Source organism: Nelumbo nucifera, chromosome 3, assembly GCF_055504915.1.
Source record: "Nelumbo nucifera cultivar China Antique chromosome 3, China Antique-T2T, whole genome shotgun sequence".
NCBI classification, from domain to species: Eukaryota; Viridiplantae; Streptophyta; class Magnoliopsida; order Proteales; family Nelumbonaceae; genus Nelumbo; species Nelumbo nucifera.
The window spans coordinates 9,094,570-9,112,908 of NC_142651.1; the positions used below are offsets into that span (position 1 = coordinate 9,094,570).

General features: G+C 35.3%; 2 protein-coding genes across 2 annotated transcripts; one reads left to right on the forward strand and one right to left on the reverse strand.

Annotated features, from left to right (window-relative positions):
* Positions 1–3,096: 3,096 nt before the first annotated feature.
* On the forward strand, positions 3,097–4,811 carry LOC104593178 (galactinol synthase 1-like). The gene is made up of 4 exons (XM_010252922.3): positions 3,097–3,606; positions 3,705–4,025; positions 4,124–4,258; positions 4,388–4,811. Exons 1-4 carry the CDS (start codon positions 3,265–3,267, stop codon positions 4,604–4,606), a joined length of 1,017 nt encoding a protein of 338 aa, XP_010251224.1. The 5' UTR covers positions 3,097–3,264; the 3' UTR covers positions 4,607–4,811.
* A 1,985-nt stretch (positions 4,812–6,796) lies between these two features.
* Positions 6,797–17,337, reverse strand: LOC104593179 (type 2 DNA topoisomerase 6 subunit B-like). The gene is made up of 12 exons (XM_010252923.3): positions 17,218–17,337; positions 17,018–17,126; positions 16,413–16,496; positions 15,444–15,470; positions 14,952–15,060; positions 14,742–14,817; positions 13,971–13,991; positions 12,107–12,294; positions 11,538–11,682; positions 8,257–8,453; positions 8,006–8,135; positions 6,797–7,195 (listed from the first exon to the last, which is right to left on the reverse strand). Exons 1-12 carry the CDS (start codon positions 17,311–17,313, stop codon positions 6,896–6,898), a joined length of 1,482 nt encoding a protein of 493 aa, XP_010251225.2. The 5' UTR covers positions 17,314–17,337; the 3' UTR covers positions 6,797–6,895.
* Positions 17,338–18,339: the final 1,002 nt, after the last annotated feature.

Genomic DNA, 18,339 nt, shown 5'->3' on the forward strand with positions numbered 1-18,339 from the left:
ACAATCTTTCTTAATTGTTGAGACTGTTTCCTACTTTCCTTCGTTAGGTCACTTGGGTTTTTTGAGAATTTCATCAACTTTTTTGGTGTTAAAAAATAAGTTAAATCTTGAAACATAGCAGAAGAATGGAGGCCACACGTGGGGAGCTCCAGCTTCACTTTTTAGTTTATACAAGTTCATGAGAAGAGATTCCAAAACCTGAAATCTCGACTTATATGAAACGAACAGTATATGTATCTGCAAATTGGATTTTCTTTTACCAAATTTAGTGAGAATATTCAGAGAATTATATGATCTTTATTTTTTGCAGAAATATTGATCACATCTGAAACATTTGCTAGCATGGGAGGCTGAGGCGGCGAGCTGGAGCCACAGACGACATTGTAGGTGTCTATAAGATTCAGAGTCTGTGTGGTTTGTGTTGATCAAGAGTTTGATTGCAAACAAAAAGTTAGGATTCGAGCCAGATCTACAATGGCAGCGGTATAAATTGTTGCAAAATAGGAGAGAATTCCAGATGTCAAAACATGATGGAAGATAGAAGGAAGATGAAGAGCAAGTCGGGTTTGAGTTTGAATAATTGAAGTGAACCTACGAAAAAAAGGGTTATAACAGAGGTGGTGTTCCCAGGGTCAGCAGATTTTATGTGGAAGATAAGGCTCAATTCGGGACTGAAGAAGATCAATACGGGAACTTCTTCAGTGGGTGTTTCATGCAAATTGTCATTGATCGGGATGGTTAGAACATTTGGCCTATGAATTGTTTAGGTGATCGGTTCTGTTTTATTTCAAATCCAGTTTTGATTAAAAATCATTAAAAAAGTTAATAATTCGTTGACCTTGGTGGTCGAATCGTCAACCCGTTCAATAATTTTTTACTGTTTTTTTTTCTTTTTATTTTTAATTTATTTGTCAGAATAGACCGTCCATTCAAATCGGACGGTTAAACCATCAACCCAGAAATCGATGATCAAAACAGTTCTATTTCCGCATCGTTTTTTAAAATGTTGGTTTCATGTGTCTTAGAACACAACATAGTTTTTCGAATGAAGAAGATGATGACATAGTCTGTCGTGGAACACAGTATACTCAGCCTTCTTACCCACAAAAGGGTAATGTTAGGTTTTAAATAAAATTTATATTTCACATGATGTTACATGTGCACAGATTAAAGCGGTAATGGTGAGGATAGTCAATTATCAGAAAATTTAAGAATACTTTAAAAACGATAAGGGTAAAACTAATCAAATAAAAAAAAATAAAAATGTATTTCATTCGCTCCCCTACAAAAAAAATAAATAGACAAACAAAGCACTATCTCACCTACTGTGATCCTTTGGTCCTTTCTACGTTGGTCACACTCACAGCGAACTGAAGTTCCGGCGACTTTCACTGAAATCTTCTCTCTTCTCTTCTCATCGGTACTAAAACAAAGGGATGAAAGGAAAGGTCTTCAAGGCAAGTAAAGTAATCCATTAATAGTCGCACGTGAAAGGCATAGACACGCCTAAAATAACAGGTGGCATGCTTGTAAATTTGTTAATGTCACTATTAATTGCACCGCTTTGATGTTGTCTTCTTTTGATATAAATGGAGAATCTTTCGCCCTATCTTTCTATCTTCCAGCTGCATGGCCTCAACCTGCTGCTTGAAGGTTTTTCACAGTTTGTATTTTTGATTTCATTTTCCAAGCATGATATATACAACTTCAACAGAGAGTGAGAGAGCAAATGGGAAAAAAAAAAAATCCTCTTCTAGAGCATCATCTGTTATGTATGGGTTGGGTTTGAGTTTTTGGGTTATGGGATATTGAACTAAAAAACTTAAAATCCAAAGTAAATTTAGATTGGACTTGAGTTGAAGCCTCAGATAGCTCAAGTTTGACCCAATCTGGCCGAATCTGAATCTGCTAAAAGAATATATATGTGTATTATATTTATATAGAAATATCTTTTTTTCTAATTATATATGTAATACTTATATATATATATATTTGTAAATAACATTAATACATATTTTTTTATTAATTATAGTCTTAAATTGGGTCATAAAGTGCAATAAAAGATAATTACACTATACAAATATATATAAATTCTTTCAAACTCAACCAACCCACCAAGCCCAATTAACCTGATCTGGCCCAGCCCAAATCTAAACCCTACCTTTGTGTAGGTGCTTTATATAATGCATTTTTATTTTATTCTTAATTTTAATTTTTATAAATATTTTTATATTATTTAATAAAGAAAATAAATAAGTTCCTAAAAGCACCTTTAAATAAATGTACCAAAACCTTCTCAATACAATACAATACAATACAATACAATACTATATGCTCTATAGGAGAACCTTGGACTTGTTAAATCAGACCCAAGCCCAAGATTTTCACCTTTGGGGTTGAGCCTGGTTTACCTTCAACCCTAACCCTACCCACCCCGCCCGAGTTGCACGCCTAAGTACGATTACGGAGTCATATTTTCTGAGGAACCAAATTATTTGATTAGTGGGTTAATATTTTATTTGAAAATTTGAATTAAAGCCAAATGAGTGCAAGCCGACTCGAACTACTAGTAGTAGTCATCGTCGTCGTCGACATACGTCTATACACAATGAGCCGATTGGTCAGGTTTATTATTTTAGTATTACCATAAAGCGCCACATCAGCCGATTGGTCCCACTTATGGATGCGAGATGCTACGTTGCTTCTTAGCCTTTCCCTCATAGAAAGTGATGCCCATTTTGACGCCTCCCTTCTTCCCATAGCTTTGTATATACAAGTGTACACAGGGAAAAGGGCCGAAATAGAAAAATAAATAAGCAAAAATTTCTACAATGACGTCCTCGACAACAACACAAGATCACCACCACGACGACGACTACTGCATCAAATCTCGTCCATCTATTCTCATGATAAGGCTAGATCGATGGTCAGTTAAACGACATTCATTCGTTGCATCAACCCAATATGCCACCCCCTCCCCGTAGCTAAATATATAAAAACTCAATATGAAAGAGACTGATGAACTTCATTTGGGTTTCATTTCGCATGCATTTAGCCTTCATTTAACGTTTATTTAAGGAGCATCGGGGATGCCATGGTTAGAGCTCAGGAAGAAACGGCGAGTAGGTTCGCATCCTCAGCGTTGCCGATTTACTCTCCCAAAACTCCTCCTCCCTCCCTAACTAGCTACCCACCAGCCTATACCTAGCATTCCCTGGGATTGATCGATCGATCGATCACTTCACCGGCGTTGAACTGTGAATTATGGCCCCAGAAGTGCCAGTCGACACCTTCAGAGGCACCGGTGGGAAGGTTGCGACCCTTAACAGTAGGGCCTACTCAAAGAGGGCCTACGTGACGTTCCTGGCCGGTAACGGGGACTACGTCAAGGGAGTTGTTGGATTGGCCAAGGGTCTTCGCAAGGTGAAGAGTGCGTACCCGCTGGTGGTGGCCATCTTGCCAGATGTCCCCGAAGAACACCGTCAGATCTTGAGGTCTCAAGGTTGCATTGTCCGTGAGATCGAGCCCATCTACCCGCCTGAGAACCAAATCCAGTTCGCCATGGCTTACTATGTCATCAACTACTCCAAGCTACGTATATGGGATGTATGTTGAAAACGTAAATTAAATCACTCATTCACTATGATTTTGTTTGGGGTGAGTGATTAAATATGAAGTGGTAAATTAATTGTTTAAAAATGCAGTTTGAGGAGTACAGCAAGATGGTATATCTGGATGCAGATATTCAGGTGTATGACAACATAGACCACCTGTTTGACAGACCAGACGGCTTCTTCTACGCTGTGATGGACTGTTTTTGCGAGAAGACATGGAGTCACTCACCCCAGTACTCCATTGGATACTGCCAACAGTGCCCCGACAAGGTGACATGGCCCGCTGAGATGGGCTCTCCACCTCCTCTCTACTTCAACGCTGGGATGTTCGTATTCGAGCCTTCTCCTTTGACCTATGAAACCCTTCTTGAGACTCTGCAGATCACACCTCCAACGCCGTTTGCTGAGCAAGTGAGTACCAGAGTAATGAAATGGAACGTCTCTCATTCATTCATTCGTTCAATCAATCAGTCTACTTGATTAATTAACATTTTGTTTTTTCATGTCAGGATTTCCTCAACATGTTCTTCCAACACATTTACAAGCCTATTCCTCTGGTGTACAATCTGGTCCTGGCCATGCTCTGGCGCCACCCAGAGAACGTTGACCTCGACAAAGTCAAGGTGGTCCACTACTGTGCAGCGGTGAGCACCCATCAGAGCACTACATTTCCTCGTTCTCCAAATTTTAATTCTAAAGCTTAATGGGCTAAATTCTACTTGATTAATTCCATTCTATTTGTATAATAATTCTGTTGAGTGTTGTGAAAATAGGGATCCAAGCCATGGAGGTATACCGGAAAAGAAGCAAACATGGACAGAGAGGATATTAAGATGTTAGTGGCTAAATGGTGGGATATGTACAACGATGAGTCACTGGATTTCAAGTCGGACGACGCCGTTCCCAAGGGAGACACCTTCTCCAGAGCATCCCTCATGGCTACCATGCCCGAACCCGAGATGGCCTATATCCCTGCACCCTCTGCAGCTTGAGCAACGGTGTTAATCCTACATCTTTATGTTTCAGTTTGATGACACACCCTTACATAGACTCTCTTCCTTTTCAAACTTTTCAAGTAATATATTGTGTAGCAGGCAATTTGCTTTTAGTTTTTCTTTTCCTTTTTTATATGGATTGGAATTAATGTTCTCTTCACTAAATACGTTTGTTAATTGTTAGCATTTCGTTTTATTTGTACATGTGTGTCGTCCTTGTCTTTTCCCAGTTATTCACTCCTGAAAACAGATCTGCCTCGATGGTCAAAATAGTCTGATCAATCCCATTCTCTTGGACGATTGGCCTTCGCAAATGGAATCCTGATCACATACCAGAAACTGGCAAACAACAAACGAGCGGGCATGCAGAATGACAATCCAGATCATTCATTCTCTTGATCAGCCCGGAAACCAATCTAACTGCACATATTAAGTCAAGTACAAGGGCTGCAACTTGGGCTGGGCTGGCGGCCCCTACAAACCCAACGGCGTTTTTAATTACAGCATGCCATCTCTACACAAAAAATACATGCTATATGAATATGATTTATAACCACTATAAATTTGCTTTGTTCATTTGTTGTTTCACATCAGCCTCCCGCCACCCAAACTCAACAATACTTAATGGGCTAAATTCCAGCTCAGGCCCAGCCTATATCCAAAATGGGCTTCGTCTGACCTCAAAACCAACCCGACTTATACTCAGCAGCGTCCTTTTTCCTTTTATATTTTCAGTAGTTCGTGGGAAACCAGAAGTTCAAGACTATCACGTTGTCAAATATCATAATAAAAAAATATAAAAAAATGCTCATTGGACCACCTGTTCGAGCATCCAGTCCGTCCGAATTTAAGTATCTTACTCACTGGTAAAAAATTCAGCTTATAACCTTCCGCTTTTGTATCCAAAAAATCAAAAGTCAGTTTAAGACCTCATGAGTCCCAACTCCCAACACATTAGAGTCGGTGCAATAAAAGTGATATTCCACCAATCTCCGTTACAGTGACTGCATGATATATTTAATTTTATATTAAAATTAAGTAATAAAAAGTCCTTTTTAACGACATATACGTATGCAATTTTCACTATCACTGATGGATTAATCTTTGGAATCTATTTCTTTTCTATTTGTTTTTTTTTTTTTTTTAAATTAATTTGCATCTCCCAGATGGTGGAATTAATCTTATTCATTGAAAAGCAAGTAAAGGACAAAACGTTGGAAGGCCAAATATGATAAGATTAACAATTACATGAAAGAGATTCGGGTTCCGAATCTTCTAGTAACGAACCAATACCTTGAAATACCGTCTCATACTCTCCCAAAGTTTCTTAGAAAGTTCCAATCCTATATTAATTATCACATTAACAATAAGGCTTCATTTGGTTACACGTAAAAAAAAAAAAGAATTATATCGCCTTCCAAAATTATTATATTCAACAAAAGAACCAATATATTCTTAATTTTTTTTTTCTTTTTTTTTTTTTTACCTTGTCTCCATAGAGCAGGTTTTTTGTATCAAGTGTGACGAGAATAAAGCAAATTCGGCTACGGTATCTCCATGTTTTCATCCACAAAACGCAGTTAGAAGTGACAAACAGAAAAATACAAAGCTTCTTTGTTGCCAATTCAACCTCTACCTTTTTTTTTTATTATTATTATGTGGACTCAGTATTCGATGGTTGTGACATGCTTAACATGAAAATCCAGGGGGGAAAAAGCATGCCATCAGAACGTGGACGGTAACGCAAATTCCACGTCCGATATAAAGACATAACCAGGAAGCTGAGACATCTCCAGGATAAGAGTAATTAACATGATTTCATATATAAAAGAGATAAATCAACGAGACTAAGAATCTGAAAAAAAATGAGAGTTTAACACTACCATTTATAACCGCATAAAAGTAATTCAGGCTGCTTTTGGTTTCTAAGAAAATTATTGACAAAAGGAAAGTTGTAGGAAAGCCCTTCAACGATTTCATAGAATGACAAGGAACTTCCCAACGGGAAACAGCTTTCTCAGATACCAAACGCACCCTTTATGGAATTGAAAGGGCATGTGGCTTTGGTGTACTTCATTTATATGAAGATCTTCGAGATTGATTGAATTTGCTCTACTTCTGATGCATAAAATAGCATCTATCGTTGGAAATGGAGAAAAAAAACACCTTGTAACTGGGGATGTGTAAGTGCAAGGAGGTCTTCATAATGGGCTTTGGAATGTCAATTTGGTATTATTGTATAAGGCTTACTTTTGTAAAAGAAATGAATTATGAGCAAAGATTTGATTATAGATCCAAGATACTCACACCTTCCTCGCCTTGAAACTCTTCATCCTCTGGTTCATGAATGTTCTCTGCTTCAAAAAGGAAATCTGGAGCATTTCTGCTTTTCCGTGACTTTCTATCATTAATTTCTATAACAGCAATAATCTTTTCCTGAATGCAATCCTCAACTTCCTTTCCTTCGCCCATCTGTTGAGGCTGCAATCCAAGAAGAGATAGACATTCTCCTTGAAACTCCTTATCATTGGATAATAATATCAGATTGGATATTGTTCTTGCAAGATCCAGGGCATAACTGCAAATCTGCAGATAAAGGTCAATCAAGTGAAACTCTATGTCAATCCCCGAAAAAAAAAACGGAAAAAAAAGAAACATAGTTTTAGGAACTTCTAATGCCCACACCACAAATGCTAAAATGATTTTCTTGTTGTATAAACATGAAAAATGTCAGACTAATGCAAGTTGCAACTTTCAAGTAACCTCATTATTTATATGTACTAGTGGAACTTAATCTTTGTATATCTACTTTTGATTTCAATGATTTGATCAATAGTATACTTTTACCATTCTTTTCTACAGTAGATATAGAGATGAACCCCTTTTCAACATCTTGCATTTCATTCTCAGTCCATAGTTTTCTTATACATTGACTAACCTCAACAAATTGGTTATCCATAAACTGGTTAAGTTGTCAAAATCCTAAGAACATGGACAAAAGAAATATTGCATTAAAAAAATGCAACAACTTGATTACAATATGGACAAAACAATGTAGACCTCCAAATCAACTTTTGACAAATTGCAAAAAACAATGTGTCAAAAGGTATATAGTGTGTTGCCTGTAAGAGATTAATATTACTTGATTGTCATCTGCACAGTAAGAGCCTCAATGGTAGATTGATTAGATCTCTTTCATATTCAAAAAAAAAATGATCATCATCAACACCCTGTCCTTTTTTGTTTGTATTCAGGATAGGCATTCAATTCAGAAATCAACAGTGGCTTTGAGCACTGCGATTGAAGTTCAATTTTCATTCAGAGGCTGGTAAGGGCAAACCAAAGAGGAAAGTTACATAACTGATACTTCAATGGGTACCTCCAAATGAGATTTACCTTGACGGCATGTGCACTAAGGAGAGTTCCTTTATATCTTTCCTTCAAATTATCCAAGGCGAGCTTTACTGCTTTCTTGGCAAGATTTCTGTCAACTTGAGTCTTTTGCCATGTTCGTGGTATTTTGACCTTAGAGAAATGTCAAGGAATGGCTGAGCTCATTTTCACACGAGTGCAAACTCAGAACATCTTATGGTAGTTGTTGAGAAAAGATACAACATTAGTGATGTTTTCATTGTAAAGAAGGATATTTCTTATGGTAACAGTGAAGTACAATGTCAATATGGGTAGATGGTGGTAAATTCTCCCATTCTATCACTGCATGGCCGCTTTCCCCCACAACATATGTTTTTATGGTCAAACCATAATTTTCCCAGTCAATACTTCTCAAAGCATTTAAAGGTGACTGAGGGATCACACTTGGCAAGAAGTCTTGAAAATATATAACCTGGACAAAAATATTTCCCCCATCAGGTAATCCAAATTGACCACATAAATTAAACAAGGAATCAATTGTATCCAGAATCTGAGTACATGCATGGAATTAAACATAATGACAAACAAATTACAATCATTCTTACTCCCTCTGAGTAGATAAGATGTGTTCAAGTAGAGCTAACCTACTAAAACTCGTACTAGCCCCCCCCCAACAACAAAATAATCATCAAACCTGATTCTCAGAACTTTACTGATGGCCACCTAAGCAACCATACCATACATACCATATTCCATCTTACCCAGATTTTTCCCCTCTTTTTCTTTAAAAATCATTAAGAATGAAATGTGTTAAAAGAGGGAAATTATTGGAATGATAAAGAATTTATATATTTTTTGATAGTTATGATAAAGAATTTATATTCAGAATTAATAAAAACACATTTCTGATGCATTTTCACAACATTGTTTCTGCAAGATTAGTTGAAACTTTATTGTCAAGTACCCTACTCTAGAAGAACATTAAGTTTTAGATCCTCTTAGTAAGTTGAATTTAAGAAAAGATATTAAGATATTCCTATATTTGTTAGTGGTCATACTCAGGCATGTTTTTTAACTTGACAATTATTTTTTATTTTTCTTGAATCAGGAAAATATTGAATTTCCTTATCACATGGAAAAAGTGATTATAGAAAGATCAACACCCATGTACACCAAGGCACTGTAGAAAGGGATTGCACAGAAATACTAGAAGTATATATATCAGGAATCACAATTGAAGAGGCTTTAATTGTCAAAAAATCAATCTTATGGTATTCCCATTAAAAAACATTGATGAACTGATAGCCAAGAGCATAGAATGCTCACTGCCTTCCTTTCTATCACCTAAACTACAAATTGTTCTAAAAATTGAAAGCATTTCTTCCCCACTGCTTCCCTTTCTCACTTCAATTGGGCAGTTCTTGTTCTAAAAACTGTGAGCATTTCTCCCTCTCCCTCCCCCAAAATGTTCCAAATATCTCCCATATGGCTTTTCCTCTTCTGTTCAATCCTTCCAAGTGCCATCGAAGAAAGCTTCAGCATAGCTGGGAAGCATTCCTTCATTCCAAAAGTTCCAACCAAAGGAACCTCATCCACAGTTGATTGGACAGATTGCCATGGATACAGAGGCGAATTTCTATCTCCATGATTTCTAGGTCCAACTCCACTCCTCTCCTGGTTAAAGAGGCGAGTTTCTATCTCCATGATTGTCAAGCTGCTTGAAGAAGAATTGGTTGTGAAGGATCCTGATTTGCCCCATAGCCAGAACTATTTCTGATTCTCCTTTTATAAATTAAAAATGAGTAGACCTGAGCTACAAACTTCGTGTTTCAATGAATACTTCTTATTTTCTTCCTGTTTTCCTTTTCATGCCTTTCAACATTTTTTATCAAAAACAGCAATTAAAATTTATTAACATGGATGCGAACAGCCCAATACTGCTCTGTGCACTTTTCCTATCTCAGGGTATGGATAAAACACATTTCTGATGCAATTTGGTTACATTGTTTCATGCAAAAATTTTGGATACTGCTTGTCCAGTACAAAGAAACTGTCATTACACTAGTTAAGTTGGGGGATTTATCCCATTCATAAGCTGCTTCTACTAAGTACCTGCTTCTGCAAAGTCTGATTGTCCAATAATTTATACTAATATTGCTTTAGATGGTGCATTTCCAAGTAGATCCACCCAATTTTTGGACTTTATTGGGGCTTAAATATACATATGCTCAGTTTGGACAAGTATCACTTATGCAGAATGGTTAGGATAAAAGTCTTACTGAGGTGTACCTGGTAATTATGAGAGAAAAATATTCAGATCTGAAATAGAGAAGAAAAAGAGGGAAAAAAGATAAGGAAGTTCACATCTTTAAAGAGTAAGAGAGAGAGAGAGCTGGAAATAACTCTTACCTGCATGTAAGATGTAACTTAACAAGCTTCTATTTGTGATGTAGGACCAGCTCAGTTCTAGTCCTTAGAGAATGTTGAATGTTTGTTGATCAGAATTTTATGTTTGTTGATGGCTGTAATGGCTTCTTGAAGGAATAAGAGAGAAAATAGGTGTAGAAATAAGAGAGAAAATACCTGGAATCACTCACAGGGTGCCTAGAATCACTCACCATAGTTAGCATAAGCTGAAGAAAACTCACTAAAATTCATTGCCTTTTGTGTAAAACTTCCATGCATATTTATAGACTCTAAACTCATGATAATCCTAGGAGTTAAACTGTTAGACTCATAATAGTCTTAGGAGTCAAACTGTTAGACTCAATAATCCTAGTAGGACTCAAACTAAGTTGTCATACCCTATTTCAATACAAAGAAGACTCAATAAATCTAAGCCTACTTATGCAATGACTCTGAAATTTTAAACATAAACAAACTATAACTAGACAAATTAAACCCTACCATTGGACCCTGCAGAAAATTTCAAATGACAAAAACACCCCTACTGTCCATAAAATATAGAAATACATAAAATTTCATAAAATTCCAATTTTGACTCTTCAGCTCCTGCATCAATTTGCATATCCAATTTTTGTGTTTGAAGTCAAGAAAATAGAGGATCTACCTTCTCCACTGAACTGTTGCTGATTCTTTGTCTTTTTGTCTATTTCTGACATATATCCAATTAAGTTGGTGCCTTCAATTATACCTCATCCAATTTAGCCACTTTAATTTATTTTTATATTTATCATCATCTTCATCACCATTATCATTGTCCCTGTGCTGTGGGTTGCCTATGTAAAATAATAACAGTAAACCTATTTGATTTTCATCTCTTGATATACTTTGTTTAAATAAAGAAAGAATAGCCTAAATTTGGCTAGTGGCTTTGCTAAATCACTCAAAATTGTGTGTGCACTTTTCTTTTTTTTTTTTTTTGGGGGGGGGGGGGTGCAAATCACTTTGATCTACTAAATGGTACTTTACCTTTTAATAATAATGTTTCGAGAATTCTGTGCTAGATAAAAGAAGACATCAAGGATGAATTAAATCATAAATATGTAAACAGACCAAAATACAATAAAAGAAATTCCAGCAGCACAAAATTAACCTTTGTTGTACTGCATTCCCTCAAGCAGGAAAGACTTGATGCATCAGGTAATTCCCTAAATATAACCACAGCTTCCATCAACTGCCCTGTACTTGCAAGACTGTCAGAGCTGCATGCCACTCCACTTCCAACCTTCAAATGTTCTCTGATCAAAGAAGTTTTAGCTTAATACTGTAGATCTAAGTGAACAATAGGTAATACTGTATACAACTTTTTGAAACTAACAGATACATATCCAAGCATGATAATAACAAGATTCCAAATGTAACTGATAACCATATTGACAAAAATTATTAAGAACCACAAAAAGGATTGCAAATGCACTACACTAATGCTATTAGTAAGGATCCAAAAAGAGAATGGCATTAAACAGATAGCTCCCAAAAAGTTGGACGGTTTAATGTTTGTGGTTCAAATTTTAAGAGTTCAACACAGTTGACAAAATTGCTATTTCTAGACTTTGTGTCTGGAGAGGTGAATGGTCATCCAATGGACCAGAGATTCTTGGAAGTGAGAGAGAGAGAGAGAGAGAGCAAGCTAGAATAGTGATCTAAAACTCAGAAATATACCTTCTTGACAAGCAAGCTGGGCATTGTTTATCAAACATATTTCCATGCTTAAGAACATAATCTTGGAAGCCTAAAGCCAGACATTCAATATTTGACATAGGACAAGGTAAAAGGTTGTCATCCTTTGCCAAAAGAAAATTCTCTCTTGATCCAGTCATTCGTTCCACCACCAATTCAACTGCAACTTTCTGGAAAGATAAAATATGGTGAATTTATTATGTATCAGTTGTAGTTTGACCCAAAACTAATAAGAAATGGAATTAAACCTAAAATAATTCCATGTGCAGAAAAATCATGTGCTGGAACTTTTAGTATGGTATAGGAATGAAAAGGATAATTCAAATTATAAGCAATCAAAAGCCAACTGTTTCACAATACTTTTTCAGAATTAAATACTAGAAAGATTTTTAGCATCCTTTATACACTCTTTAGGTACAGAAAAATGAGGATATGTTTATTCAGTTATCAAATAATCAGGAGATAGATTGAGATAATGACAATATCATCTGGTATGCTAATCTCATGTATTTACTTTTAGAGTTTTAGTTTTCTAAATTTTCTTTTCCAGTATCTATAATATCATACCAAACTCAATGAAATTTCGAATTTTTACAAAATACCTTAGACTATATTTGGTTTGATAGAAAATAAGTGAGAAACAGAAAGTTGAGGGGAAGCTCTTAAGGAATTTCACAAAATTTGTTATGAACATTTCCACAACTTTCTGTTTCTCTATTATTTTCTATCAAATCAAAGAGAGCCATATAGTAGGAGTTGTTAAAATATACTAGTGCAAGACAAGAATAATTGTTAAATAATATCAGTTATACCTTTTGTTGATAAAACAAACAAGTTCTTTTGGAGCTAATAAAAGTATAGAATAAAATACTATACTAGTTAAAATGAGGAACCATGTATTTAGAAGCGTCCGTTTAATATATTAATTCCTAATTATTAGTTCCATACTATATCAGCTAAATTTGTGGCACACTTTTTACATGCTAGTGTCTCTTCAAGCTAAATTTGAGAGAGAAACACCAAAACTATGTTCTCTTAGATAAACTATCACGAGAAAAGACACATTCAACAATGCACAAAACATTGATATTTTCAGCTTTCCTTTTAATGTTATTAATTTTTCCTATATGTTATACAATATAAACTATTTTAGGTCCATGTCCACATGCCATGTTATGGATGTTGATGTGCTTGCTATGCACCAGACCACTTGGCAACAGTCTTCTCCAGAAACACATAGTTATCATCTCAGAGTCAAGGTTCGCAATTCTGGTTTCAATGGCTTCAGGTTAAGCCCAAAACTTTTCCAAACTCATTAGCATCAATAAGAAATTGCAAAGTCTTTATTAAGAAGAAAAAAATGCCTTTGTCAAACGTTGCCCTCAACTAGCCCTTTCTAATTGTCATCCTGATTGGAACTGTTTTCAAGGAGTATGAAGTTGCATTCATACAGGAACAATCAAAAAATTGTTTTAAAACAAGAATCACAACTTTTCTTCCAAGACAGATGGTGCAAGCTTACAGGCTTGATCGTCATGGGCCTCTCAAATCACAGAAGCACAGGACATAACACTCTGCTTACTGTATTTGCACTAAAACCCCTGTTTATTATGTCTCTCCTCTTGTGATTTGACATCTACTTGACAGACAAGGCCTTTGATACTAGCATTCCTTTCCAAAATAATGTTATTCATATTCAAAATAGCATCATCCATGTATGTCCATTTCCAAGACAGGTATAAAGCATTTTCCCACATCTTAGTTAGAAAGTTTCCTTCGGAATGTATTATAAATGTATATATGCATGAACAACTATTAGTTACACCAAGAGTAGTAGTAAACTTACAGGAACTTTTAAGATGAGCATCTGCAAAAACGACAATATGAGCCAAGTGGAGTGAGTAGAAAAATAATTTAAAAAGAGAATGGCATTTATTAGCCTTTCAAAGAGAGAAATACATTTGCATGTGACATAACCTAACAAGGATAATAATTCTTTGGGTTAAACAAATCTAAAAATAGAATTTATAGGATTAGAAGCATAATTAGATAGCCTTTTATAATGTAATACTATATTTGGAGATATGAATGGCGCATCAAATTAATTTTACCAAGGCTACATTTGGGAGTTCTTTTTGGCCTAATGGGCATTTGAAAAAGCCACTTTTTGAAATGGGATTTATTTTTGAAAAAGTGCCATTTTGGTGTTTGGCTGATCACCAGGTTTTTGGTTCAAAATAACTTTTTGCAGACATGAAAAGCTAAATGGATTTTTTTTCTGCTTTTTCAAACGTAAAAATATTGCGCTTGCCACCATGAGAAAAATACAATAAAACACACAATGTATTATGGTTATTGGATAATTGGATCAAGTCATTCAGAAAATAAAAAATAAAAGAAACAAAGAAATCAGAAGCATTGCACCAGAACCTGTTGAGGTCAGGATTTGACACCTTTTTGGTACAGGCAATCCACGCATCACTATTGATATGTCAAATATCTAAACTAGTCATGGAATTGCCTAATTAGATGGGAGGTTTGTGTGCACATGGTAGCCATTGTTGTTTTATTTACACAGTGATTTCTCAGATAACATCAGGGGTGCAGCATGCCAAACCTTTTGGAAGAAGCAAGTAATCCCTTCTACCAAGTCATCAATGCATTCCCAAGTGGACAGAGATACTTCAGTCCCACTAAAGAACAAAAAGAGAAAAAAAAAAAAAAAGATAAAGAAAAAGAAAAAGAAAAAGAAAAAGAAAAAGGAGCTCTGTGACAAGTTGGAGATAAGGCAGCCTAAATTTCGAAAGGTTTATTGCAAAATGCACACCTAAATTTCAAACCATTCTTCGTTGTTGAAGGTAACCTTGTCAGCCTTCTTGCAGCAGCACTTTCCTTGAAATTTAAATGGTAATGAAATATCTCATTGTCACTAATGCCTGAAAGTAACCAGATAATGGTGGTGAAAACTGAAGATGGATTGAGAAACAGAAACTCCTGTCACTAAGATGTCTATAACTTTTCAGACAACCTTTTTTCTTCCTTTTTCATTAAAATGGATTGAAACAGCCACTAGTTTGGTCTTCAGCTATTGACTTTGGTTTGGTTAATTCTAAACTTCTGGTCACCATCACAAACAAGTTTAGGACTAATTTTGTAACCAATCTGACTAGGCTTAAATAGCTGTTCACTTTAGCACCATATAGCACATAGTGGACCTGCTGCCTCTTGTTTGTGGCACTTTCTGTGCTAATTGATATAATTGTATGCTATAACTGCATACTAGATAAAAATAATATTCACATTAAAGAAAATAACTTACTTGTAGTGGTTATGAAAAGCATTCCATCTGCATGACAAAACAAGAATTAAGCTTAGCAATGCTCCTTTAGGTAAATTTCTTTCCGAAGTAAATGAAAGGAACTACAGATAATCCCCATCTTACCTCTTGAAGATGTCTCTACAGATCAAAACTACTTTTGTTTAATACAACTATCATGAATATTCTTCACAATTGAATATGGTATGGCATGCTCGTAACATTGAATCAGTTAGTAATCTCATGGACAGGGTACTAGCTCAAAAATCAATTTTAACATACGATGACAAGTATCATAAATATCAATGGATGTTATACTGTTAATATAATTAAGGCCGGTATTTCCATATAAATGGATAAATCATACAATGGAAATGAATTATGATAATCTACTGGACACACCCATCATTCTGCACCAACCAATTACGAGCATACAGAAACATCCATCACAAAACAAAACTTGATCATTACCTGTTTTTCATGACTTATTTGTTTTCACACTGTTATGTAAACTTTATCCGTAAAACTTACAATTTATAAACACAATGAACTTGATCACTCTCAAGCAAGGAAGAGAGGGTGTTTAACAAACTGTCATGTTTTAGATTTTACATAATCCAATAGTTCTTTTTGGGCCACATCAAATGCCATAGATATTTCGCTTATTCAATTATCTTGGTTAACACCAATAAGATAAAAGATTCCATTACGCTATTGTGCAATAGTTCATAAAGTGCGCCCAAATTCCATAGAATGTTCATGTGTTAGTTATAAAAACGACTAATTAGCATATGAGCAACCCTCACTTGCAGTTACTACTCACTATCCTTGTGATCATCAGATGGTACAGTGCATTGAGATCAACGTTGATTAAGAGAAAGTGATTTCAATCTCTAGGTGAACAAGTGGTATCAGATAAAAACATACTTGATAGTGATTAACAATCTCCATACCGAATCATTTCTAACATACCCCATTTCTCAGCTGAAGCGTGATTCCTTCTGTAAATCAGGCCCTGAAACTCTTGCAAGCAGCTGCCAATTCCAGTATCTGAAACTGGTAAAGAAACCAGCGGCATTATAGTTATGCTCTGTAAGATTTTCTCATTTTTGTAAGTGTTTCTCTTATCTTACACCAATTAGTGATCTACAAACTACACGCACATTACCACCTTCTTCGTCTACTGTACTCGAAGAAATTACTCTCTCTTCTATTTCACCATATTTCTTTTTGTAAACCTTCTCAATAATTGCATTGCAGAACTCTTCCAAAAAGTGCGGTTACTTTTTTTTTTTGGTATTGGTGGCACGCACCACTAATAAAATGTGCGATTACTTAAACCCTCTCAAAGTCTTCCTTGTCTCGGTGGCATTTATACCAACTTCATGAACTAAGTGAACTAAGGAACTTAAAGAATTCATAGACGTTGATTTTCATGGAGAAACAAGCTTTTATATATATATATATATATATATATATATATATTTTGCTCAGAATTCAAAAAAGTGGAAGCGGATTGAAATTGAAAAAAAAAAAAGACGTAAAATCGAATAAACCCCAGGAAACGAGATCATTACTTGAAACTCGAATGACAGGAGGATCGGAATCGGGACAGCGTTTAAGAACAACTGATAGTCTGCATAGTTGATCAGAGATCCGGCATCTTTGAACCGCTGAACAGATCAACTGAAAAGGAAAGGAAACAGTTTAGAAACCTTAGAACGATCTGGTCTTTTCTCTTATTCTTCAATTTTTTTCCTTGGAGATTATAACTCACAATTTGGCAGAGCCTTTGAGAACAAGTAATCTCCATCAGTTTTTCTTTTCTTACAGGGGTAGGGACTAGAGAGTGTATAACTCTATCTATATACATGCTCTGTAAGAAAATTCCCGCACAATTTTGTTGTAATTTATAAAAGGGTAAAAATGTAAAATATAAAAACCTCTCCTGAAGTCTCCCTTACAGTTTTATTTTAATAAATACCTCCCCTAAACTTTTGAGAAATTCAACAAAAACCTCCCTCTCTGTCATTGCCTAGGACAAAAAAATTTTAAATTGATGCACCAGTTTTTTACAAATATTCATTTTACCCTTTTATAAATTATTTTACATACAAAATTACTGGAATAATCCCATTTTAACTCTACAAAAAATATATTTCAGTAATTTTGTATGTAAAATTGCTGAAATGATTGTTAAAAGAGGTTTTTATTGAGTTAAAATGGGATTATTTCAGTAATTTTGTATGTAAAATAATTTATAAAAGGGTAAAACAGGTATTTAGAAAAAACTAGTGCATCAATCTAATGTTTTCTATTTGGGACAATGATAAAAAGGAGGTTTTTGTTGAGTTTCTTAAAAGTTCAGGGGAGGTATTTGTTAAAATGAAACTATATGAGAGATTTTTATGATTGTCAGAAACTTTAGGAGAGGTTTTTGTATTTTACCCTTTGTAAAAAATTTCAGTTGTAAGTCCTAACCAGTAAGGAACCAAGGATAGAACGATTGACGTTCCGATCTGCTCCTATCAAGCCACTACAGCTGCATATCGGGAATATCTTCATGGAACATTGTTGGGAGGCTTGTTGGTTGTAGATCTGGTTTCCAATCACTCATGGTCTAACTTCCTACTTACTGCTGGATTTATTTTTATGAATGAACCAATAAATTTGATGCTCGTTCTCTTGTGAATCCAGATTTTCTACTCACTTTTCCTATCTACTCTCTACCTATCGTGAATTATGGCTGTACATCCCTCAATTCATAAAAGAAATGTGCTGGGCGGATACAAAATGAATGGGAAATCCCGAATGTTCTCTTGTTTGGTTTGATTCTTTGATTGGAACTAAGAAATAATAGAAAGTGAGTAAATTTTGACACAGCCCAAGACAATGGACT